The 25,294-nt window shown below is 41.7% G+C and overlaps 2 protein-coding genes across 2 annotated transcripts; both read left to right on the forward strand.

Moving 5' to 3' along the window:
- The first annotated feature begins 127 nt into the window (after positions 1 to 127).
- TXNDC9 (thioredoxin domain containing 9) lies at positions 128 to 9,644 on the forward strand. Its single transcript, XM_005420002.3, has 5 exons — positions 128 to 151; positions 1,328 to 1,544; positions 3,706 to 3,824; positions 5,717 to 5,971; positions 8,120 to 9,644. Exons 2-5 carry the CDS (start codon positions 1,356 to 1,358, stop codon positions 8,235 to 8,237), a joined length of 681 nt encoding a protein of 226 aa, XP_005420059.1. The 5' UTR covers positions 128 to 151; positions 1,328 to 1,355; the 3' UTR covers positions 8,238 to 9,644.
- Positions 9,645 to 18,489: 8,845 nt separating this feature from the next.
- Positions 18,490 to 22,429, forward strand: LOC102041902 (lysozyme g-like). The gene is made up of 5 exons (XM_031056212.1): positions 18,490 to 18,532; positions 19,349 to 19,438; positions 21,014 to 21,210; positions 21,433 to 21,571; positions 22,299 to 22,429. The coding sequence occupies exons 1-5, from the start codon at positions 18,490 to 18,492 to the stop codon at positions 22,427 to 22,429; spliced, it is 600 nt and encodes a 199-aa protein (XP_030912072.1).
- Positions 22,430 to 25,294: the final 2,865 nt, after the last annotated feature.

Below are 25,294 nucleotides of genomic sequence, written 5' to 3' on the forward strand. Positions count from 1 at the left end.
AGCGCTGGGCGCCGCGGATGGCACTGGGGGCTGGCGGGGGGCGGTCCTGTTTTCCCTCCGGATAGCTTGGATGAGCAGCCTCCCTTCGCCCCAGCTGAGCAGGGGCTCCCCGTGCCTGGAGACTTGCTGGCCTCTGATCTCCGCCGGCAAGGTTCACATTCCCTCTGGAAACATAAGGAAGGGTGGGGGCAAGCAGACTTTGTGGGCAGCAGCTGTGGGAAGAGGGAGGCAGAGCGAGCGTGGCGATGACACGCGTGGCTGCTGGGGCTGCGTGTGCCCGCGCTGCTGCCCTCATCTGCGAGCTTCTCCCGTCCGTGCTTAAAACGTTTCTCCGGCCTGTGTATGCACGGTGTTCCCAGAGCCAGTGACGCTGGCAGTTCGCCTGCTTTGAAATACAGCCAAGAGTAGCCTGGAACGCAAATTCGGCACCTCAGGTCCGTGGTCAGCAGGTTGAGAATCTCAGTAGGGTGACTGTGCACTGTTTCAGAACTGTCAGTCACTGCACTGATAATTTTCTGCAGTGTAAGTTTATTGGGGAGAACAGTCAATTGTGTTGTCACAAGTCTTCATGCACTCTGGTTAGTGTTGTGTGTCTTTTGATGTGTTTGGGCAGGGAGAACTTTACAGAAAATTATTTTGGCTGTGTTTCTTCACACAGCAATTAGGTAGTGGCTTTTAAATCCTCTTGCTGGCTGCCATAGGTTGCTGTTTGCAATAGCAATTTTCTGAAGCTAATTAAAGCAGTGTATTGGCCTAGAGCATTTGCTGTTGAGCACCTTGTCTTTCTTGTAGCTGAGGAGAGGACTGTTAATTCAGATTTATATATGTTAATGTGCCTGAGGGGCTTAAAATAATTGCATTTAAACTACTGGCACAAACTTACATACTGGGTGTTGCTTAGACTTGTTCTGAGGCATCCTTTACCTCCTCCCAGCAACTTGGTGCTTTCCAACTGAATCTTCTTGTTCCAGAATATTTTTTAAAGTAGGCATATCTGGCTCAGGATGAGTGTCCTTTTGGAACTGATGAATTTTTCTTCTTTATATTAACAAGCAATTTTAGGTTCCTGTGCACTTTCAGTAGCTGCTTTTGGGGCTGAAATAATAGGACTTAATTTGTATCTTTGCCATCTGTGTTCATCATGAAAGTATTCTTCAAAATGGGTTGTAATAAAGAAAAGAACTATCTGCTAACTACTCCTGTCTTCAAATAGCAGACAACTTTGGTTTTTTGTGGTGTGAACTGCAAGCAAAGAGAGATCAGAGTTTTAATTGAACGTGTGTGTAAATTCCTTGTATGTTAATTCCTTGTATCACTGTTTCCACAGCTCTGGAGAGACCACTTTCCAGCTAAAGATGGCTGCTGATACCTCCGTTGATATCCTTCAAAAAGTTCTGGAGAATGAAATACTTCAGTCAGCCAAGGTTGTGGAAGAACATCTGGATGCTGAACTACAGAAGCTGGACCAAATGGATGAAGATGAATTGGAACGCCTTAAACAGAGGAGGCTGGAGGCCCTAAAAAAGAGCCAGCAGCAGAAACAAGTAATTTCTGTAGTACAGACTCTTGATGTGTGGAGAGTAACAGACTTTTTGGAAATTGTATATGTGAACTAAGTGTTTTGGGGTTGTTTGATTGGTTTTGTGGATTTTTTCCCTCTTTCTCTCCCTTCTGTGTTTATTAATTTTAAATTATCCAGGAAAGTAAGTGTCTGTCCATGTGTGCATGCTTTGTGTTTTTTAACAGGAGGAGAGAAGCACCTCTGTGATTGTTACATTAAGGATAGGATAAGGAGTTTCATACAGAGATTTGAGTGTGTCCCTGTTCACTGAACATTGCTATCTGGAAGCATAAGTCCTGTAGGCAACCTAACCATAAGGCTTTAGGCTCCTTCTGAAGTGTCTTCCTTCTGAAGCTTCTGGATTTTTACTTACAGCATGTGATATGTGCCCTCCTGTTCAGATATTTTGTAGCAGGGTGAAATGGGATTTTTCCTTGTTCCTAGGTTGGAATCATTTGTCAGACTCCTTTTGAGCCAATGAAATGTTGGCTTTATGTGACTGCTCATTTCCTCCTACAGGAAGGAAATACTCCCTTGGAACCTGACACCTCATGTCAAACGAGGTCTTTATGCTCCCTCAAGAGCTCTTCTTGAGCAATAGCTTACACCATAATTTTGGTAACATATGGTGTGAGACCTGAATTATAAGTAAGGAAGCTGTATGTTTCTCAGCTTATTCCATCTGAGCTAACCTAAACAAGAAACTGATTGTGGTGGGGGAGAAGTGGCTTGGCTGAAAGGAGATGCTTGGCTGTGATGGAGTCCTTAAAAGCTGATGCCAGACTTTGAAATGGGAATGCAGTGAAATGTCATGGCATGGCTGGGATGCTGGAGGACAGGCAGTACCAGCAGCTTTGGTTCTGTAAGAACCAAAGAAAGTGGTACACTATGCACTTGTCTTCAGAAGTTCACTTTATATTTGATTCTAGTGTTCTCCTTTTTCAGAAGTCATGACATTTGGATGTCCTTGGATGTGAACATGTGATAGGTCTCATGCAAAAACTTCTTCATGTCGTTTTAAGTCGCTGTTCTCACACGCTTTCAAATGCAAAGGTGGTGTAGGATACTGCTCAGTAAAAGGAGTGTGCTGTCACACTATTCCACAATAAATCTGTGGAGAGGGGAATTAATGCATAATCACTGTTGAGGGATAACTGAGTTCTTGATTTGCATCATGATGACTTTTTCATATGCTCATACTTCCATGAATTTTTAATGTATACAATATTCAGGAGAGTCTTTGTTCTATCCTAATTTAGCTTACAGGATATCTTTGGTTTGCTTAGAAACCTTTTTTTTCTTTCACCTTCCTAAGACAAAATTGCAAGATTAAGAAGAGTGATTTATCTAAATATTTTTCCCCCACTGGAAAGTTAAAGTTTTTGTCACATTTTGTGATACTGCACTACTTCTAATCATGTAGATTAGTCTGTACTTGTTTAAATACACTGCAATTACCTTTTAGTAATGTAGAGGCTGTGGGTTTTTTCCTTTAAGTGTGTTGGTTGAAAATGTGGAAGATTTGCTCTTTGGAAACTGTGTTTGCACACTTAATCAGACAGTTTTTGAAGTTACCTCTAAATTTTATCTTGCGACATTCTGTTTCTCTATCAGTGTGTTATGACTGATGGTGCACATGTGTTTTCTGCATGATTTTCTGTGAGCCTGGTTCATATTAAGATCCCTTCAGTGTATATTTGATAGGTAAACACCATTTATTGCAGATAAGTTAGTAGGCTTTTTCTCTCACAGATTTTTTTCATAGAGTAAAAAATTTTTTTAAAAATTGTTTAATTCATGTAATTACTTGACTAAGTTTAGACGAGTTCTTTGAGTGTACATAAAAATTTTCAAATGCCAAGAGTTTTTGTTGTATTCTTTGAACTGCTCTTGTCTTACTGAGAGGCTGCATTGCAGAATTTTCTGTAGCTCTGTACAAGATTTGTATTTCCAAATAAGTAAGGTGGCCTTATCTGTGTACTTTTAAAATAAAACCAAAGGGAGGAAGTAATTTGTTTCTCCACTACTGTATGAAATGGGTTTTCACTGCAGGCCCCCTCTTACGTTTTCTAAAAGCTGTAGAGTTTGCACAACAGATAGACTAACAACCTCCATACTAATTATGTGCTTTTATGTTTTTCAAGGAGTGGCTTTCAAAAGGACATGGAGAATACAGAGAAATCCCAAGTGAGAGAGACTTTTTCCAAGAAGTTAAAGAAAGTAAAAACGTGGTTTGCCATTTCTATAGAGATACAACGTTCAGGTATAGTATAGTAACTAAGCTGTGCTGAAGAAACTTTTGTTTAAAGGTGTCTACAAAAACAGATGTGGTTTTTTTTCTTTCAAATCCACTCATGAACAGGCATTTTTAGAAGTATTCACATTGCTTCATTATAAATCTCAGTCACTTTTCAAGACATTTGATTTCTTTAAATGTATTTTTCCACTACAATTAATCTGAACCTGCTTGGACAACAATTAATATTCTGCTACATAGTTGATTAAAACATAGATGTATAATCTCTTTGACAATATTTGAGAGACTGCTGTGTGTCATTATTGATTTAGTTTGAGGCAGTTAAGTCTATAAATGTAGACCATGCAAGAGGACCCTTTCAAAAAGATGGCTTTGCTTAGTCCAAATAGAGATAATCTGGGTGATTCTGGCAAACAGAAAAAAAATATCCTAAATCTTGTCTAGGCATCTTGAGAATTTAACCTTTTACTTTGAAAGGATCAGTTGCAGCTGCTTTCCCTTTGTGCCTGTGCCTTTGTGATTCTGTCACTTTTTTTAGAGTGTGAGACACCTAGATCTGAGAATATGTGGTGACTCAGAATAGGAACCCAAACTAAGATGTCCCACTTCCTTGGAAGAATTTTGGAAATGCTGGGTTGTAGGCTGTTCCTCACTGGGTCTCTCTCGATGTGTTCTGTTAAAATGCAGTAGCAAAGTAGAGTAGTTTATTGAAGGAGGAGCCAGTTGTCCTGGTTTTGGTTGTTTGGAGGTGGTTTTTTTTCCCCAAAGGTGTTATGTTCTCCCTAGGTTATAGATTATGAACTGAAACAGCCTCCATGTGAGGAATTGCAAGAGGTCAAGGCTGGATTTTGCAGTGAGGTATCCATGTCGTACATTTCCTAAGTCTTTAAAGCAGTTGTGTTTGGCTAGCTTTTACTCAAGAGGGTGAAAGACTGTCACTGCAAATGAAGTAGCTTAGGACAGGTTTGGGTTTTGTTTCTTGAATCAGTGAAGTCTGTAGGCTCAGACAGGAGAAGGAACTTCTGAGAAAGTGCTTTGTAAAGTGTGTCATGCTGACAAACAGGTTGAAGCTCATGTGTTGGGTTTACCAACCACCTCATCAAGTTGCTTTCATCTTTGTCCAGTCCAGCTTTTTTGCTCTGTTCAGCTCTCCTCTCCTCTCAAGTTTAAGGACAGTCACATCACAGAGTTCATGCAGCTAAGCCAAACTGCTTAGAGAAGACAATCCAGAAAGCTGAGATTGCAGGTGATAAGTCCATGAATCTCTGTGATCTGACAAGTATTTTGAGCAGTTCACATCGCTGTCCCATGGCTGAGAAACAGTAGTTGTATGCTCACTCCTATTCCATGGCAACAGAAGCCAAGTATTTTTGCCTTTAGCACTAATGTGCAAAGCAGTCCGTGCAAATCACTTTTTTTTCACTTATGCTGAGTTACTGCATCTCAGCTGTGAAGGTAGTGACTGCAAAAATCCAGAACACTGTAACACATTGAGAGTACTTCTCTGAAGAAATCTTGTATAGAGAAATTTTTCCAGTTGACAGGCAGTGAAGCTTGAGCTGGAAGAACAGAAAGAAATGTCATCAGTAAGTGCAGGCCTCCAGAAAGGAGGGTGAGGCTTCTGGGTGTATGGAAGGTAATTAGGAAGAAATTAGAGAAAGGGATGGTATAATTATACAGTAGAGGTGCTCCAAGCTGTTCCTCTATTAGTCATTAAATCCAGCTACCTCTGAAACATAGTTTGTCTTGAAACTAAATTCTCTATTACAGAGGTAATGTCTAAGTATTAACATCACAGAACTAATTCTTTACTGCTCCTTTTAAACTTCCTCTCAAATGCATATTCATCAGCTTATTCATTCTAACCCTTTATATATTTTGGGTTAATTTTTCCACAGGTGCCAAATAATGGACAAACATTTGACTGTATTGGCAAAAAAGCACATCGAGACAAAATTCTTGAAATTAAATGCTGAAAAATCTCCTTTCTTGTGCGAAAGACTGCGCATCAAAGTAATTCCCACTCTAGCACTAATAAAAGATGGGAAAACACAGGACTACGTCGTGGGCTTTACTGACCTCGGTAACACTGATGACTTCACTACAGAAACTTTAGAATGGAGATTAGGCTGTGCAGATGTAATTAATTACAGGTAATTAAGTGTTTTGTGATTCTTTTATTTTCAGATTAAGTGAAAGAGAATGACCTTGCAGACAGGGGAATCTGAAAGGTTTTAACTTTATTATGTTGTATGCTAAAAAGACATGTAAGAGTTTAATATAGTTACTTAATCTGTGTGCTTCATCAAGGGAAAGAAGATAATCTCTTTGGCAAAGTATTGAGATGTTGTAATGAGTGTTGAGGTGTCCTTTTTGTAGACCAGTTCTTGTCATGAGGTGTATGGAGTAGCAGTGATGCTCTGACATGGCTTCAGTGTCGTGCATCTAATGTAACCCTATAGCATTTACAGATGCTTCATGTCACAGTTGCAATAGAGTGAAGTTTGAGCATTTTTCATCCACTTCAGAGAAAACTCAGCAAGTCATCCTTAAACTGCATCTAAGTCAGTATTACATACATGAATATACTTTTTTCTTCAACAAACTGTACTGAAAATGGAAAATAATTCGAATAAGTGTAAATAAACTGAGTAACAGTACAATATAATCATCATAAGTACCTTGTTAAAGACTGCAGAACAAAAGGCAGTAGAACATATCTGTCACCACAATAGCCTAACTTTATCAGAGAATTATTTACTGAAATTCTGCTTTCCTTTCCAATGTGATTCAAGTGTCATCTCTCGTTTTAGGTTAATTTTGTTCTATTGTTTTGAATGTTTTTAGTGCACTTTTAAAATTTAAATTTCATTACCTGAATTTATTTAAATGTCTAATGAAGTAAAATTTTGGCAAGAAGTATTGTATCTTAAAGCCAAAGAAACTACTAGTCAATTTGGCTTAGTAGCTGTTGAACTTTGGGTGAAATGACTGAAACTTACAGTTTTAAAACAACTGGTATTTCCCAGTTCAGTGAAAAGCAAATATGCAGAGACAGGTTGGATGCAACAGCCTTTTATGGGAAAATTCTTCACTGGAGTTGTATCAAGCACCGCTGAATTTGCTAAAGTTGATACATTGGCTTATGGCATAATGTTACTTTTACTTGACTCTACTACTACTGTGTATTTGTTCTTAGCTCCTTGTGGAGTGGGGGAATTTTGTTCTTCGTTCCTTTTGGCAGACCCTGGCTTTGCAATGCAAGCCACATTTCCAAACTGTTCTGAAACGGTTCCCACTTCCCTCTCTCTGGAGTTCCTGAAAAGGGCATAGGCCTCCTCAGAGCTTAGAAATAGTTCTTTTCCTTCAACCTGTGGGATAGCAGATGGTAAAAGGGTATACTTTATTTAGGGGAAAAACTGTTCAGGTCAGATTATTTGCCCAAAATCAGGATTCAAGTGGTATGTTAACATATGTGATTAAGTTGCAATCTGTGAGCTGTATATTTAGGATTAATATCAGCAAAGGAGTATTAACATTTTGTAAAGAACTACAAATTTCTAAACACCCCTTTATAGCTAATCACAGAAGGTTGTAACTGTTGTAATTGCTCGCTCACTCACTCACTTGGATGCAAACCCCGCACAGGTCATGTGAGCAAAAGCAGGGCACGCCCTTTTCTGAGCAGCCAGAGGGGATTCCCCTCCTTGCACAACCCTGCTGGAAGAGAAGTAGGTGCTCCAGTTTCATGTGAAACCTGCTGCTTCCAACAGGAAACACAGGCCCATTCCCATGGATGCACATGCTGCTGAGAGAACCCCTGCAGCATCATGGGGGCACTCTGAGGTGTGAGTTCCTGCAGGGAAGAGATAGCAGAGATAGCACAAGGTGCCTTTTGGCAAACCCCAGTTCTGACTCCAGAGTCCTTGTTAGCAACATTTTAGCTTCTTTTGTGCTGGTGCTTCCTCACCTGGTTTGAAAAGTCTCTCTGTAATTCCCTACTTACAGTTTACTCTGACAGACTGTCATCTTTAGCATGATCAGTTTGCAGGAAAAGCCTTTTCATTTTACAGCTCCACTTACAGGTGCTGTTTACTTTCACACTCCTGTCTTAACTCCAGTTATCCTGGCCATTTTGACCAGGATGTGCTATGCTAGCAACACCACAGTGCTGCTTAGGGTACAAGTAGGCATTGTGTTCTCTTAGACAGTGTTTTTCTGTAGAAACAGGTCATTAGACATGATGCTTACTGTCTGGATGAATATGGCTTTAATCAACTTGTCTTACCCTTTTTCTGTAGTGGAAACTTGATGGATCCACCTTTTCAAAGTCAAAAGAAATATGGAACAAGCTTTACAAAGCTGGACAAGAAGACCATCAGAGGAAAGATATATGATTCAGATTCTGATGATGACTAGAAGAGCCGCTAAATATATTTGTAAATCATCTTTTGTTTATGCGTGGTACATTTCTAAGAATGTTTTTTATAAAGCTTACTGCTTTTCATTACATCTGCACATAATTCTCATTTTTCTATACAGTTTTATACAACTGAGTCACAGCAGGAAAAAGCTTAAGTATTTTTTTTCCTCTTTTGGAAGTCATTTGTAATTTGAACATCTTAGTCCTTCTAACTAAATGACATGGCAAATGATGAACTTAAGCCCTTTGTCTTAAGTATAAGTTTATGAAATGTTTTGAAGTAACTTAGAAACTGCTGTATGAAGTCAGACCAAAGGTCCCTCTGGCCCAGGATCCAGTCTCAGTGGCTAAAAGAAGATGCACAAGGAAGAATGAAAACAGAGTGACCAGATAGCAATGCTTCCCCACAGTCTACTTTAAGTAATCTGTGGCTTGGGGAACACCGTACCTGAGAGCATTTGCTGCTTAAAATAATAGAAGAAAAATCTCTTTAAATCCTCATAGTATCAAGGCATCCACATCATGTGGCAAGGAGGTCACAGTTTAACTGTGCTGTGTGAGGAGCTACTTCCTATTGTTTTCATTGAATCTAACAAGGTTTTTTTTCTGTTTTTCATTATTAAAGGAGGTAGCATTCACTTCTAAAAAAGACTGTTCTTTTTAAGTTCCTCTTCCAATTGTCTTTTTATATTTATTATTTACATTATCAGTAAAGCACCACAAATTTATTAGTAAAGAAATTGTGCATTTTAACAAATAATTGCTTTTCTTATGGTGCCATATCATGCCATTGAATAAATTAACTGCATTGCACTGTAAGTTGTACAAACAGTCATAACTTCTGTGAAATAGATGGCCAAGAGAAATGCCCTTTTACCATCTACGAATGCTGCATGTCAGAGCTGATACAGCAGGCAATAGCACATAGCAACAAGCATATTGAAAACAGCCTTGTTCACGGGTTTGTATCATTCTGTGGTTGTGAATGTGTGGATTTGATAGCAGATGCTTTGTACAAGAGAGTAGAATAGAGAAGTATTTGGGAGAAACCTTGATCGTTAAGTTTAGATATAGTGCCGCATACTGTGTACTGTTCTTCAGTGATGGACAGAATTTTTGAGATCTTCCTTGGACACAATGTAAAATTCCTGGCTAGGGGAACCATTGATGGGTTTTTTTTTCATTTTCAGAAAAATAGTTTGCTTTGTGCTGAGGGATCCTTTTGAGGTGGTACTTTGAACCCAGTTGGTCCAAATAGCAGTGAAGTGGGTCTAGCCAATATTGCTGCCTTGTAGTAGAGAACACTTGTGATTGGGCCAGCCCAGCAATATATCTCTTTAAGTTTAAAAAATTATATTTTATTTCTGTTCATGTACATTGAAATAAAATTATTTTAATTCTAATGTTGACTACTGTATCCTTTCAAAGAAGATCTAGGTGCTGTGGAATAATTTCTCTATTAATAAAGTCCATCAGAAAGTTTGTTTGAGCCCTTTCTAGATTTCTAACAGGTGATATACAGTTCTGTCCTAACATACAGGATCACTTGGAGAACACAATCAGCTTAAGATGTACACAGCTGCCCATTGATCTAGCAGAAGCAGAAAGGAGACTTGCTTCACACTGATCACTTTTTTAATGCACAATGCTTTAGAAAGTGCTCCTTTTTTTCCCCTGCATCCAGTTGCATGAAGTTCAGGAAACCAATGTTCCAGCAGTATTTTTACAAGTGTCTTAGCAGGAGTCATCACTGAGCCCTAATTGTGTTGAATAAGCTGTGGAAATATAAAATCACCTCTGATGTAGCTGCGTGCTGTGTGGAAACGCGTGGGTTTGTCAGGATTCCAGCATGGTGCGTTGGTGGAGGTTACTCAGTTCCACACATGAATAGCCTCATTACAAACTCAGTGCAAATCCTACTTGGAGTCTGTGCTTTCATGTCACTTTAAGCTGATGATTTTTTTTTTTTTCTAGGTTAATCTTCCTGGGACCTCTTCCTTCATCAGGCTTGTAACGTGACCACACATACTCTAGTGCTGATAAAAGGATTTTGCAGGAATGTGTGGCTTGGGTAGAATCAGGCTCAGGGAATGGGCTGGGTTGAAAGGGACCTTAGAGATCATCTAGTTCCAACCCTTCTGCCATGGACGTAGTTAGCAAGGGAAGTTGACACTGTTTGTACTATAAGTTTAGATTTATTTTGGAAGTAGTAATCTCACAGATTTTCTCCTTCAAGTCTTTACTTTCATGGAAACTTTTCTTGTTTCTGTATATTCTGTCTTGAATGAACATTAAAACTTTTACTGAACAGTCCTTGGTTACACTTCCATCCTGCATATTACTTTGAGATGAACAATTCAAACCCAAAAATTTTATTTTTCCTGAAACCTAGAAGTTCTTTAAGAAATGGGAAATTAATCTAGTTTGAGTAGTGAGGAACAAATTACTGTTCTGTGATAGAATTTAATGATTTTGCCGTGCAGGTTAAATGAATGAATTGTCCATAATGTAAGACCTGGGACAGCAAGCTAGAAGTATCATGATACAGAGAACACCAGCTCAAATAAATGTCAGCTGTACAGACTTGAGAAGCAGAAAGATTAACTTTGTCAACAGCAAGCTAGTGGCCATATGGCTGATTGATGAGATGCTAATGATTCGCAATATGCAGAAAAAATGCAAGTTTTATGTGATTAATTGCTTACCACAGATGGATGAGGTATGTCAGGACATGAATGACTAAGGTTCCTGAGCCTAGACCAATCACAAAATGGTACCTGGTCTGCCATGCATCAGCCATGAAAAGTTGTTAGACAACAAAGAGATGAGAAATGTTCAGGAATAGCTTGGGAAGTGATGGGGCTTATGCCTGAACTCAGCATATAATTTTAATAATGATTAGTGCTTAAGTCTATGCCTGATGCTTGGTATGAAATAATAAAAGAAAGCACAAAGGCAATAATAATAACCAAACAAGATCTCAGGTGTTCAGCTCTTGATGCTGAATTATGTGGACAGAACTGAATGCTCCTTGATCACTGACTGATTCTGGGTTTTGCTCTGTTGCTAGAAATCTACCCCGAAGTGAAGTGCTGAGTTGAGCTTTGGGATGTGAGAGTGTGAAGAAGTCTGGTCCCAGAAAGAGGCAGGATGAGAAATAAATTCTGGAGAGGGCATCAACTGAGTAGCTGCTCTCAGACCCCATTAGTAGGCTGGATTACCTGCAAGTGTCACAGGAGTGGAAGGAGGCCAGCTCAAAAAATTAATTGATTCTGTCAAGTCCTATGTTTCAAGTAACCCCCTTTTTTCTATCCCCCACCTAGAAATACTAAAATGAAGGCTTTTCTACAGAAATTTCTATAGAAATTTGGGCTTTGACCAGTACAGTTTCTATGACAAGCCCTCTGTCTTCCCCATAAGAGTAAAGCTGGTGTTCTCAACCCAGTGTGAGGGATGCTGTCACTTCATCTCTCACATATACACAAACAAGCACTAGCTAGTGAAGAAGTAACATGGCTTTTGTACTCATTGCATATACAATAGCTATGTAACCCACTTTTTGAAAGGAAAATTTTGTCAGTAGTGGCTGATCTGTCTCTTTAGAACAGCTGCATGTGACAGTTTGAGAGTGAGAGTTATGCTCTGGAGCTGAAGAAAAGCCTCTAAGAATCAGAAGGTGAGTACTTGATCTTAGAGTAGTCTGCTTGAGAACTCCTCTGAGGAGTATGTTGCTCCTGAGCCACGTTTAAAGGATAAATAGAGATAGGTTCCATCACATTTGACACAGAAAAGGTTTATTCTGATCTTTTGTTCTTTGGATCATGCTTGGCAGCCTTCAGCATTCAGCCAGTCCAATATGATTGTGGTGATCCAAGACACTGTGGTCTGCCAGTTGCTCCTTGTTCCCTGTCCCTATGCAGAGCATCATTCTTGTATCATGCTAAAGAAAGGAACTTATGCTCACACCTACTTAATCAATTTAAGGTAACACATCACACTGGCTAAAGCAGTACATAATACCCCAGAGCACTACCCAAAATACCTTGTTCAAATTTGGTTAATTAATTTTAAGTGCATGTAAACTGAGAAATACTGGGTGCTTGTTGATGGAAAGGAAGTAGTTAAGAAAACTTACTTTTAGAGAGCCCATAAGGTGCATATTCTAAAGCTACTTTTTTGGTTTTTGATTAATTGTTATAGCCATGGCTTGAGCTGCCAAGTCAACCCTGGTCTAGTACCCATGTAGCTGTGTCAGCTCAGTGTTGAATCTGTGTTAATGTTATTTGCATTTTGGAACACAGCCTGTCAAGCATCACCCACCTGGTGGTATGACTTCAACATGTGACTCTTATAAAAAAAGGTTTAAAAATTAACTTACCTTCTTTGCAAACCATGCAATATCCAGTAATGATTGGCTTTTCCCAAGATGACATTATATAAAAATCAGATGATTGATACACAGAACAACATTAATTACCTTCCTGATCTACTTCCTCCTTGCTAATTATTTCTTTTGTTAGTGCACCACCCTAGAAAAAAGCCTGAAATGGTTTCCTGTTTGTTTTCTAGAATGTTAACAGTCTTCAATGCTTTGTATCATTAATTCCAGGCACACAGAAATGCCCTTAATATTTATCATCAAAACACAGAATAATTTGGGTTGGAAGGGACTTCAAACATCACTTAGTTCCAAGCCCAATGGGCAGGGACATCTTCCATGAAACCAGGCTGCTCAAAGCCCTATACAATGTGACCTTCAACACTTCCAGGGATGGGGCACCCACAAGTTCTCTGGGCAACCTGTTTCAGCAACAAAGACTTTTTTCCTTGTATCAAATCCAAACCTACCCTTTGTCAGTTTGAAGACAGTCCCCCTTGTCCTATCACCACATGCCTTTGTGCAAACTCTCTTGTTTGGCCCCTCTAGGTAGTGGAATGTGCTATAAAGTCTTTCCAGAGTCTTTCCTTTTCCAGGCTGAAATCCTAATCCTAGCTTGTCTTCAAAGGAGAGGTGCCACCAGCCCTGGGGTCACCTTGGTGACCCTCCTCTGGACTTGCTGCAGCAGCTGCCCACCCTTCTTACTTTGGGAGCCCAGATCTTATGAGACTGTAGTGGAGGGGCTGAATCCCCCCTCTCAGCCAGCTGGCCTCAGGTGATTTTGCTGCAGCCCAGACACAGCTGCCTTTCTGGTCTGTTAGTGCACATGGCTGGGTCATGTTGAACTTCTTGTCGACCAACACCCCCAAGTCCTTCTCAGGGCTGCTCTCAATCCATTCATGCCCCTGCCTATATTTGTTCTTGGGATTGCACCCATGTGCAGGACCCTAACTTGGCTCAAACTTCAAATTACTTGCTTTAGGTGATAGATCTGTGTTTAAGATGGGATGTGAACAAGCTGTCATAGAATGCAATCCAGGGATCTTTTTGCTAGGACACCTTTCCTACAGTAAAATTAAAAACTTCATTTTAGAGAACAGAAGGAAAACACTTGTTTCCCTCCCTCATAAACACTTCTGGCCTTAGATACATTATGTGAAGGCCAGAGAGATGCAGAGGGGGATGTTATGCAATGCTCATCTACATTCTTCAGAAAGGCAAGGTAAAGGAAAAGATTGGGACACTCAGCACTTGTTCACTTCTGAATAGAGTGAAAACTGACAGCCTCATGTCTTCCAAGTTTGAAGACTTTTGAGGATGTGTAGATGTGCTGCTTAGGGATGTGGTTTAGTGGTGGAATTGGCAGTGCTGTGTTAATGGCTGGACTCGATGATCTTAGAAGTGTTTTCCAACCTAAATGATTCTATGATTACTTCCAGGTATACTAGATGTTAGAAAGAAAAAACTATGGAAATACAACTATTAAATTGGGTGTGTCCCTTTAAAAGCTGGGAAGGACAACTGTAAAGGATTTGTCTGAGATGATGCTACAGATGCATCTTTAACTGGTCAGCTAGTGGTAGGTATCCAACCTACGTCAGCATGATGGGCAGCTTCCCTATAAAGCAGTTACAAAGTCTGAGAATACCTGGTGTTACCTGTAATTACACCTGAGACAAAAGGAACAACCTGGGAAATTCATCTCCCTGTCAAAGTTATGAAACAAGCTGAAACTCACAATGGAGACAATAATTAATGTGAGTATCATTCCAAGTAATTTTAGATGGTATTCTCACCACCCAGTAACATGTGATGCTAAAACCTGCAACCTGAAGCAGAACAACATGGGCAGCATGTTTTCAAACTGATGCTCCATTTTGATCAGTTCTCCATCAAGCAGAATGTAAAAATCTTCCCTTGGGATGAGGGGGAAAAATATAAAGTGAAAAACTGTGAGTAGGAAAGAACTGTTGGCACTGAACCTTGGTGTGCTTTAGATCTCAGGAGTGGTCCTTTCTAGTTTATGTAAGACAAGTGGAAAATGCTATTGTGTCCGGTAACACTTTTTGTCTGCTCTGCTTTCCCTTTACCTGAATGTAACCAACAGTGTCATTGACAGACCACAGAGAAAGCATCTGTGGTCACTGGCTGCAGCTTAATGCCAGGATGCCCATGAATACCAGAACCTTTCCTGCTTCTTAATTTAAGAAGATGCAGATACTATTTGATAAGTGAACTCTTCCTCTTTCCTTGACTTTCCATCCCTTTACTCCCAGTCACATGCTGTGCTGACCAAACGCAGCACAAGGAGAACAGGTATTGACACTACTCCTGATGAAAATTTCCAAATTAAATCTATCATAAAAATGACAAAAATGTGCTGTACTAGTGACAGATGCAGCCCACTCTCATTAAGTGGCTGCCCTACACCCAATGCTTTGTGTTTACACAGCCCCACAAAGACCTTTTAGCAGAAGATGGTGTTTTCTAACACCATGCAGCTTTCATGATGTGGTAGTGCCTTGAACAAATGCACTAGCTGAGAGCCCTGCCCCATTCAGTGTATACGAGCATGTTTCCATAGAGGCTGCTTGCTTTTGGCTGTTCCTCTAAAAGGCGGTTGGAAAATTTTGTTTGAGGGTTTGAGAGAGAAAAGGTCCATAACACTGCTGGAAAAATATCCTCTTATTTGGGCTTACAGTGGAATTTGAATGAATACAAGGAATCCGTCCCAGGGACCTAAGGGCTTATAGCAGCACAGATAAAAAACTCGCATTTAAAACATAACATCCACTACTCAATGAGTATATAAGGACCAATGCAATGTAGAATGGGCCTTAAGAATTTATGTGACTACTGTGAAATGTAGAAAAATGTGATTACATGGTAACAAATGAAAGAGAAAAATATGTAGCAAAGACAAACAGTATTTCAATTAAAAACTTTATCTTAAGGACCATCAGCAAGTGGACAACATAGTAGGAAATAAATCTTACCTAAGATTATAGGCTACTTCTCAACGAAGATCCCAAGTCACCAGCATGAACACAGGCTCAGTGACAGAGGAGCATCAGTTTCTTGTCACATTGTTGTTTTTATAAAGGATACCTAGATGTTAATACTAAAATGTTATAATTTATTTGAGAGAATACATCTCTTTCTAATACAAAATTATTGTGTTGTTCTGTAGAGGATAAATGAATATATCTACTGGGTTTGCTGCCATCAAGCTGTGCACTATGAGCTTTTCCCAGATAATTTTCTCTTGCTGTCCTTCCCTCCAGCATTTCGTCAGTAGCCATTGCCTTTGAAAGGACTATAGCACACTCACACTGTACATGTGATGTTTCTATTTTCTAAGTGTTAGACCAGGACAACACCACAAAGATGTGCACCTTACATTATATCAAACTTTACCTTCTGCTGTTCAAAATGTTAAACCCCAGTAAAAGGATTACATGATAGTGTAGTCTGAGATACCACAGAAGATATCAGGCTTGTGCACAAAGAATGATTGCCTAGCTTTGTTGCAATCCTTGAGAAGGTTTCAGTAGGAGTTCTATATTTAACACTCACCTTAACCTTTATACTAAACCTCCTGTAACAATGCCTGGTTTTGAAAATATTCGTTAGTAACTGGCCAAAACAGCATTTCTTACCTGCCATATCAGTCCCAAAAGAGCAATGGGAATAGACAGATTCATGATGCATTAAATAATGAAGAGAAAGCCGCCAGAATAAAATCTGGGCCTTCCTAACCTCCATGCATGCTGGGCAGAGTCCAGGGAAGAGAAAAATGCAGCAAAAGGAACAGGATTGAAGGGCACTGGCCTCCCAGACTCTCTTTCCTTCTCCAAGTGACTCAGATGTTTTAGATATGTGAAAAGTGTCTTGGCTGCAAAGTGCAAGTCTTTCAGAGCCCCTCTGTGTGTCCCCACTAACTCCAGTTTCTGAGACCAGTTTCTTCCTCCTAATTTCTGCTGCAACCTCCTGCCTCCCCACATCTTAAACTCAGACCCTGCCTCTGCTCTCAAAGTAGTCAAGTGCCCATCCTGAATTAGGTTTGTTGTAAACAATGAAGCAGTGGGAGGATTTTCCTTAATTGTCCTTGTTAAAATTCATATGGTACTTAAAGTATGATACTTAATTAAGTATGATACTTAATTAAAAGCTTGTCTATCTGTAACCATTGCGGAAAGAAGACAAAAACAATCCTTCAAGAAATATGTCCACATGCAAAGCAAGGAGAGGACTAGACAGGGATCTGGATTTTGCCTGGCCTCTGCCACTGATTCACTTTGATAATTTCTGCATGTCATTTACTGTGCATCAATGTGCTTATTGATGGAGGAAAAACAGTGTTTATTTCCTTTCACAGAGTTGTCCTGAGTCTGACTAACCACCCTTTGTGCAAATCTCTGGATGAAAGAAATCATTGGAGTTCTAAGCTCATAATATATATTGCTTACTGTACTTTAAAACAGTCATCACACTAGGTAGGAATTAACATTCCAAAGCCCATAGGGTGGATACCTTTTCCTATGTATATATATAAAAGTCATCAAGGGACCTGCCTCAGAGGAAGGACAACTGAATACAGGTGAGTCTGAATTCACTTACAGAATATTTATTTAGAACCAGAAGCCTTGATTTGTTTTGATTTAGCATTTTGCCAATATTGTGATTGCTATGGTGTTTCTGTATAAGGTCTGTGAGGTTTTTGTGATGGGAGGGGAGTGAAAAAAATTCCTGCAGGTGAAAACAGCTACATCCTGTAGCTTTCAATAGGGACACGGGTGGATTTGCCATTGAATTCACAGGTGTTGGGTCAAGCTCTATTTTTCTGGGCTTGTGAATACTTATCTTTAGTGTTAGAGCTCAAACAGAGCTACTGGGTGTATCCTGATCTGACCATGGGCATTGCTGGCCTGAAGAACCTCAGTCAGGACAAGAGAATCTTTCCAGTGATGCTGGTGGATTATTTGTGTTTCTGCATCCATATAATCTGGTTTGCAGTAGAAATGCAGTCTAGAGAAATGGTCACATGCTATTAAAACTGATAATGTTTTATCTTTTAATGTTTAACTGATAATTCTAAACAGGATTAGTGTTGATTGCCTATAAGATTCATGGTGTATTTTGTGTTTGAAATCTTCTTGGGAAAAAAAAAAGCCAAATATTTGTAAGCCATAAAAGCTGCTCAGTTTAAATGTGTTCATCAGCAAGGCAAATACGGTCAATTTTTTTTGCATTTGATAGCTATCATCTGATGATATTTTGAAATTTTATTAATAGGCACAATATACACATTTATTAGTAAAGTGGTTATCTGCCAGTATCACACAGAGAAGTATTATCTCACCAGATAAATGTTGGAGTTGCCTTGCATGCTCTTAGCAGAGTATTAAGGGTTATAGTTCTTGATTTTTTAAAACGAGTTTTAAAGAGCCAAGAAAAAATCCTTTTTGAACAGGGAGGCAGGGGTTGTGTGCACTTTATAGCAAGTTAGATTTCAAACACCTATAAAATTAAAGGAAAGCTAGTGGACCTGCTCATCTTAAAGACACACTATGGGCTTTCAGGAGGGGCCACATGAGCAAGCAATGACAACTGACTGGGGCTAAAAAAAGCCCCTGCTAGTCCAGGGGATGAACAGGGACCTCCCTGGTCCCAACCTCCCTATGAGGAGAAAGTTCCTCTGCTGCCCAACCCCTCTTCAGCCAAGGCCATCCCTGTCTGGTGCCTCAGAGTGGAAGCTTTTGGCATGCCAACTTTGCTAGAGTGCTGTTGGAAATCAGCAGTAATTTCTTCATGTTTTGCAAACCACTGTGTTTCCAGGTCTCCTGGGACAGCTGAGGAGAGCCATCACCATGATCCCTGCACTGCTGTTGCTGGGTCTTTCAGCCCTTGTTGGTAAGACAGGTTTGGGTTGCTGTCAAAAGCACACTAGGAATTGTTTGTGAAGGACCTTGGAGAGACAGTGTGCAGTAGGCCTGGGGCCCCCTTCCCACATCCCCCTCTAAGATCAGGTGTGGCTGAAGGTCCTCAGCTGCTGTATGAGGCTGCTTGCTGCCCACATGTGCCTTTTAAACCAGCTTATCTGGAGAACAGGACTGAAACCATGGGACTCACAGCCATGTCTCCTCTTGGTTTTCCCAGCTAACCTTATCCAATCTCCCTGCCTTCTCAGAAATGGTCTCACAAAAGCAGCAATCTATTTGATAGAGGCTATTTGTTCCTCAGTTACTGGGGAAACAGGGTAATTTTCCCAGACTGAGGCAAGCATTCTCCTGAATGAATTCCTCACCAAGTTATCGAGGGACACAGCAGACAATCCCAGCCAGGGTGCTCAGCTACAGCCAGCCATCATCTGAGTGGTTCCAAACACTGGGGAGCATTGAATGGGAACTGCCCTCTGCAATAAATAAGGAGGCTCTGGTTCTCCTCTTCCACACCAGCCTTTAGACCTAACAGAGCAGGTGCACGTTCATCTAAGCAGTCATTAGATCCATTTGCTTCAATATTCAATTAGAAAATAAGCAATTTATTTTATCTACCTTTCTTTGATAACATTATTGATGGAGACCAGCAGCAACCATACAAGCAGGGCCAACACAAGGGGATGTGGACAGCAAGTCTGGACTCTCCCATGCTTGACTTGTATGCACTTGCAGGACTTGAACAATACTGCTCTGAGATGTGTTCAAACACCTCTGTTTAATATTTCAGCTCCATCCCTGAGTTACAGTTGCTATGGTGATATAAGTGCTCTTCAAGCCCCCACGATCTCCTGTACACCTGTAAGAGCCTCTGACTGTGGTATGTATCATTCATTGCTTGATTTGTCAACTTGTTTGTACCTGACAGAGAGATGCCTTACCTCTTGCCATTGCCAAATTAAATGTGGTGCAGCTATTCAAACAGCCAAAAAGGAGAAAGCAACACTTCCCCTCCCAAAAGAGCAGGTGAAGCCTTCAGACCTGATGGGAAGTGGAAGGACAAACTTCATGTCCCATAGTCAGGATCTTTGGCCTCAAAGCAAAAGGAGATAGTACCACCTCTTTTCAGTTAAAACAGCCTCTTCATCAGCCAGGACTTTAGCATCAGCCTCCTCACTAAGCCCCAGGGCTTTGTCTGCTCCCAGGGTAGGATACACAGAGCCATGTCCTGAGTGCTGGCATGTTGGCTGAGCTGGCCAGTGCTTCTACATTTCTCTTTCTTGCCTGTTGTTACTGCCTGGTGCGAGCACACAGCTAACTGTGTCACATTCCTACTGCTGATATCTCCATGTTCCTTGGGTGTAGGCTTTTCCAGGGCAGACACCTGACTGTGGGCATTCAAGCACAGATCTGAACCTGTTTGCTTGTTTCCAAACTGTTCCAAATCTGCTTTTAAAAAGCCCCCACTCTCTAGAAATAGAACATAGCTGTTACTGCAGTGTGGACAATCTGTTGTAACAGACCCCACAATTTTTTCAAATCCATTTTGAAACTTCACTTCTCTGACTCCAGAGGTATTGCAATAATACCAATATAGCCAGATGGAACGTGCCTGGGCTTGTCTGGCCCTTGCTGCTGGACCAAAAGGTGGCAGCTGTGGTGGCTTCACCTCAGAGACACCTCTGGCTAGCTGGATGCTGCAGCTGGGTGCATGGAGGCAAGTCCAGACAGGCAGGAGCTCAGGTTTACCTTGGCAGAGAAGCTTTGAGGCGAGGATGAAGGAAAGGAGTCAGTTCTGATGGAGGGTTTCGATCCAGAGCTTTATTCCTGGCCCACAGGCCTCTGAATCCAACAACAGCTCCAACAGAACTGCCCGGACTGCGTGGTTGTTGTTCCTTTTAATGCCGGGGAGAGGGAGAGGGAAGGGGTAGGGATCCCACCAACCAGGTAAGGGAGGGAAGTCTCAGGGGACAAATGACACCTGGATGGCCCAATGTCCTCCAGGGGTGGAGGTATCTTTTGAATTCTGCCAATCACTCGACGCCCTTCTGGAATTCCAGGACTGACTGACAGACAGTGCTCAGCAGGGGTCAGGGTGTGGAAAGGAGGGATGATTGACACACCTGGCAGGGAATTGTCAGGGAGGAATCTGGGGTATCTGAGGCAAACCATGACATCACGCCACAAAACAGAGGTGCAGCAGAAGAAGAGGACCATGTATTCCACCTCCTAAGAAGCCTCCCTGTTCTCCTGGTCATCCTTGGGTAGTGGAACAGCAGCTTCCTGGCCATGGTCAGAGCCAATAGAGCTGTGCTTGTTCCTCAAACCCCACTGCCCAGCTTGATGTAGATGCAATTTCTCAAACACTTGAGTTACTCCTTTGACACACCTGCTCAAGGGGAAGAGAGGGGTTTGGACAGGGGTGTGTGTAAGTCTGCCTTTTCCTACACAGCAGGATATGCCATGATACGGAGGACGGCTGAGGCAGACCTGCCGCGCCTGAGGAGATACGAGATCCCAATTAAGAGAGTAGCCAGAAACCTGTGCTTGGAGCCAGCGCTCATCGGTGCCATCATGTCCCAGGAGAGCCGTGTGGGCCTGCTCCTGGACGACGGCTGGGACCGTGCGCGCCAGAAGTACGGCCTGATGCAGGTACTCCAGGGTGGCAAGCATGAGCAACAGCAACGTAGTGCATACCCCGGGGCTTTATCTTAGCAAATCACTGTTCTGTGTTTGAAAGAGCACTTTATTGCAATCCCTCTGTATCCAAGGCTGTCCTAAAAAAAGGTCACTTCAATGAGTCAAAGCCTGGGTGTGCAACGAAGAGGGGGGCGCATTCGGAGGGAAACCCATTTTCTTGCTTGTCTTTCCTAGATCAGCAGGCAGCAAGTGCAACCTTCTGTGCCGTGGGATAGTGAAGAACACATAAATCAGTGCTCAAATATCCTGGTTCTTTCCATTAATGAAGTACGGGCAAGACATCCTACCTGGTCCTGGGACCGGCAGCTGAGAGGTACGGAATGGGCATTGTACTAGGGAGGGACAGACTGACTGATGGGAGCTCTGTGTGCTTTTTGGTGTCACTTTTAAGGGAAAAAGAGCATCAATCTGGCAGATTTTACAGGATCTCTTACAAAAAAAGAAACAAAACCCACACAAAAAACCCCAAACAAACAAAAGAAACCTCCAAAGCCCCGAAATAACAACCAGAACCAAAGTTTTCTAGTTTAACAGAAGCGGTACCAGACCAGCAGACTGGCAATGAGAAATGGCTATTAGGTGGATAAATAAGATAGAAAGCAACTAAAGAAAAGTCACTGGAGAATGCAGAAACTGAGGCATCACAACACAACAGAATTATTGTAGCAACCTGTTGTGTCCAGGAAGATTGCAATCCAGGTTTCCTTGTAGTCTCTGCCATGTGCTGGTTTGTTGACCCTATGCTATTTCTTACTCTCCCTTCCTTGCTCTGCTACTGCCCTTCCTTTGCTCTGATTACACCCTTTTCTGGTAACAGTGTTCTATTTCCACCTGCATTTGGAGAGAGTCATGGGCTCCTTCACTATAGCAATAAAGATTTTACAAAATCAGTCACTTTTCAACAATAATGCACAATTGGCACTTTGTCAAGCAGGTCCTGTTTGGTGAGATGCACGGCCTTTTTTTGCTACAAACTTTTGCTCTTATATCACTATTTCTTACTTACAAGGCCATAACAACTTCTTCTTAACTCTTTCTAGGGGGAATCTGCACCTACCATGCAAAAATGGGCAACGTCCAGGTCTATGAGGCAGACCCATGCAGCAGCGACTACAACTACGTCAACAGCGTGATTAGGAGAGCCCAGTACTTTAAGAGAAATGGGTTCTAGGTCTTAAACCCGCCCCACCACAGAGCCTCCCCTCTGCAGACTGGCCCAGCAGTGATGTAGTACCCACTACAGCCCAGTGCTGTAGTACCCAGAGCACTTCCTCAGGTCTCCTGGCACGACCGATGCTGGTGGCATTGCCAATGCCACCTTGCTCACTCCAGCAAATCCCAGCCCCCTGCTCACTGATGGGCAAGCTCAGCACTGACTTCCAGGAGATCCCCAGGGATGAGATCCCACAAGCTCAGGGCCTTTGAATGGCAGATGGGGACACATCAGTAATGTTTAAATTTTGAGTGAGGAAGGTGACTCTTCCTCTTCAAAGCTGCACCCCAGGGCTGTTTGTCCATCTCCCAGACATGGACACAAACAGCTCTCCCTGGGCATCAGCTGTGCTCTTCCCATCTGCATCCACCTTCTCTCCTCTCCATGGCCAATGCAGGGCATGAATACCCTGTTTTCCTTGCCTTGGTGCTGCTGGCTAAGGAGCAATGAAGACACTTCTTAGTGGTCTCTGCAGTAGCTGAGTGTTCCTGTAGCCAGCCTTCAGGAGAACAATACTAAACATGCATTGGTTGGTCTCCTGAGTCCATGGTCAAAGTGCAGCTGGGGACCTCATCATGGCATCTATATGGAAAATACTGCAAGTGCCAGAGCAGGCAAAATGCCTTTCCATCAGTGAGCAGCCCTTGGAGCAGGAGTCAGCCCCATACATACCCACACCTGGAGCCATATCACAGCAATAGTTTTGGTAAAAAACCCCACAACCTTTCCTACTTTAGCTTTGGCACATTTATGCTGAGATTTCTCCAAATTTAAAAGCATTTCAGCATCTGTCCCTCTGCCAGGAATCCCAGTTTCTAGTAGAAGTGAATGAGCTCTGGTCTGTTTGAAAGTGGATGGGTCTCTTGGTGCCAATTTATTAATTAGAGAACAATATGAGAATAAGATAGAAATAAAGATAAATGTTAAATCCCAATGTTTATTTTTTTCAGTTTCATGGGGCTCAGTGGGTAGCTGTGGGTACAGCTTGAGTAAATAACCCCATTCACTACTCTTGGAAGGGGTCTAAAACTCAGTTTGAGAACAGAGAGAGGATAATGGTTCTGCAGACTGGATAGGTCAAAAGAGCTGGGCCTGAGCCTGGCTGCTCAGGCCCAGACTTGTGGACCTGGTAATAGGAATGTTCACATTTAGCCTTTCAAATAACCATTTTGGAGGTGTCAGAGTATTTTTCTTCCAGCTGCCACCATTGCTGAAGCAGAAATGATGTTCCTGGCAGTCCTTGCCTGGCAGCAAGAGGCAGTGCTGTGCCTGGGCTGCCAGGCAGGGTCAACACAGGCAGCATGAGAGCTGGATTGGAGGCAGCTTTTGCCAGCAGAGCACTTTTAACACTGTGCCCCTTGTCTTGCCAGTCCCTCATCTGCTTACCATCAAGGCAAGGACTCTGCAGGATTAACATACATTACAAGCAAACTAATTTTATCACCTCTGGAGACCAGAGGGAACCCTATGTTGTCTCAAATGTCACTGATTTCTTTTTTAAGACTACCATAAACAGTTCAGTGTTGAGCAACACAGATATTGATATTAGTCTTTAATGAATTCTGCACTACATTAATAGAATTTTACTAAAATAATTACTTTGTAATACAAACTTATGAAATCTATCACATGGTTGTCTACTTAACATTACTTATGTAAAATTCATAGGATGAAGCCTTTGGTGCATTATGTTATGTAAACCTATATTACATAAACCTCTTATGTAAAGCCTATGAATGAATTTTTGGTAGATCAGTATAAATTTCACATGGGGCAGGGAATCTCATTACTGTTTATGTGTACAAAGCTGGCGCTTGAGTTCCAAGGGTGAACAAGAGTGGAGCTTTCCTTTTCTGCCTGATGTAGACAGAGCAGCTGCAGTCACACTCTTAGTCACCCTTTTGACCCATGGCCTATTGAAAAAAAAACAACCAACAGATATCTTGCAAAGCAAATTATCTAATACCAAGTAACATATCAGAAAAAGCAGAAGCACGGGCAAGGAAAGAGGGGAAAGAAAGTTCCAAAAAAAAAAACCAAATCAGAGAGGAAAGAAAGTTCCAGGGAATCAAAGACCAAGACACTTGCCTGAAACAATGAGGAAGGTGCTAGAGTAAGGGATTGAATGGTTCCTTCAAGAGATCCCGTGGGACAACAAAGCAGCAAGACACTGTCAGGAGGGTGCTGGCAGCCTGGCTTGGCAGGGAAAAAACATCTCAGATCAATTAAAATCTTTGTCTATCTGGGTAAGTGGCCAAGGGAGAAGCCATGGTTGTGCCATATCATGAGGTCAATAACTTTGAGCAGAAATGTGAATTGCCCTCATATGTGAAGGTCTTGAAAATAAGTGGAAAAACCACTAGTTACCAGCAGCTTCTGGCCAAACTCATGAGATTTTCAAGTGGAGATACACAAGTCTGTCCTACAGCAGTTTCTCTGAAATTTGCTGTCAGAAAATGAACGGAGGATGTAAGCTATCTAACCACGGGCTACATGGAAAGGGAACATGAGCACTTCCATCGTGGTTAGAAACTGTGAAAACCTGTTAGGAACCAAACACAGGAATCAATTAAACAGAGGTGCAAAACACTCGATGAGGTCAAGCAGCAGTGTAGCAGGTGGGCAACCATCCCACAGAAAGGGCTGGAGATCCTAGTGAGAAGCAAAGTTGATGCCAAAGACAGAAGAAATCAAAAAGAAGGAACACCTCATTTGTGAGGTTATCTTTGTTACAGCACTGTGTGTGAAGCACCTGGGGCAACTCTTCTCTTAGCCATTCAGCTGTCAGTCAGTGAGACTTGGCAACAGCGCTTCAGGCTGTTG

The sequence above is a fragment of the Geospiza fortis genome, unplaced genomic scaffold (genome assembly GCF_000277835.1).
Source record: "Geospiza fortis unplaced genomic scaffold, GeoFor_1.0 scaffold192, whole genome shotgun sequence".
Lineage (NCBI taxonomy): Eukaryota > Metazoa > Chordata > Aves > Passeriformes > Thraupidae > Geospiza > Geospiza fortis.

Bases quoted from the DNA above. Each gene is read 5' to 3' on its own strand.
- TXNDC9 (XM_005420002.3), top strand. From the start codon at position 1,356: ATGGCTGCTGATACCTCCGTTGATATCCTTCAAAAAGTTCTGGAGAAT. The intron at 1,545-3,705 runs GTAATTTCTGTA...ATGTTTTTCAAG, and splicing joins AGAGCCAGCAGCAGAAACAA to GAGTGGCTTTCAAAAGGACA. The intron at 3,825-5,716 runs GTATAGTATAGT...ATTTTTCCACAG, and splicing joins TATAGAGATACAACGTTCAG to GTGCCAAATAATGGACAAAC.
- LOC102041902 (XM_031056212.1), top strand. From the start codon at position 18,490: ATGATCCCTGCACTGCTGTTGCTGGGTCTTTCAGCCCTTGTTG. The intron at 19,439-21,013 runs GTATGTATCATT...CCTACACAGCAG, and splicing joins TGTAAGAGCCTCTGACTGTG to GATATGCCATGATACGGAGG. The intron at 21,211-21,432 runs GTACTCCAGGGT...TGTCTTTCCTAG, and splicing joins AGAAGTACGGCCTGATGCAG to ATCAGCAGGCAGCAAGTGCA.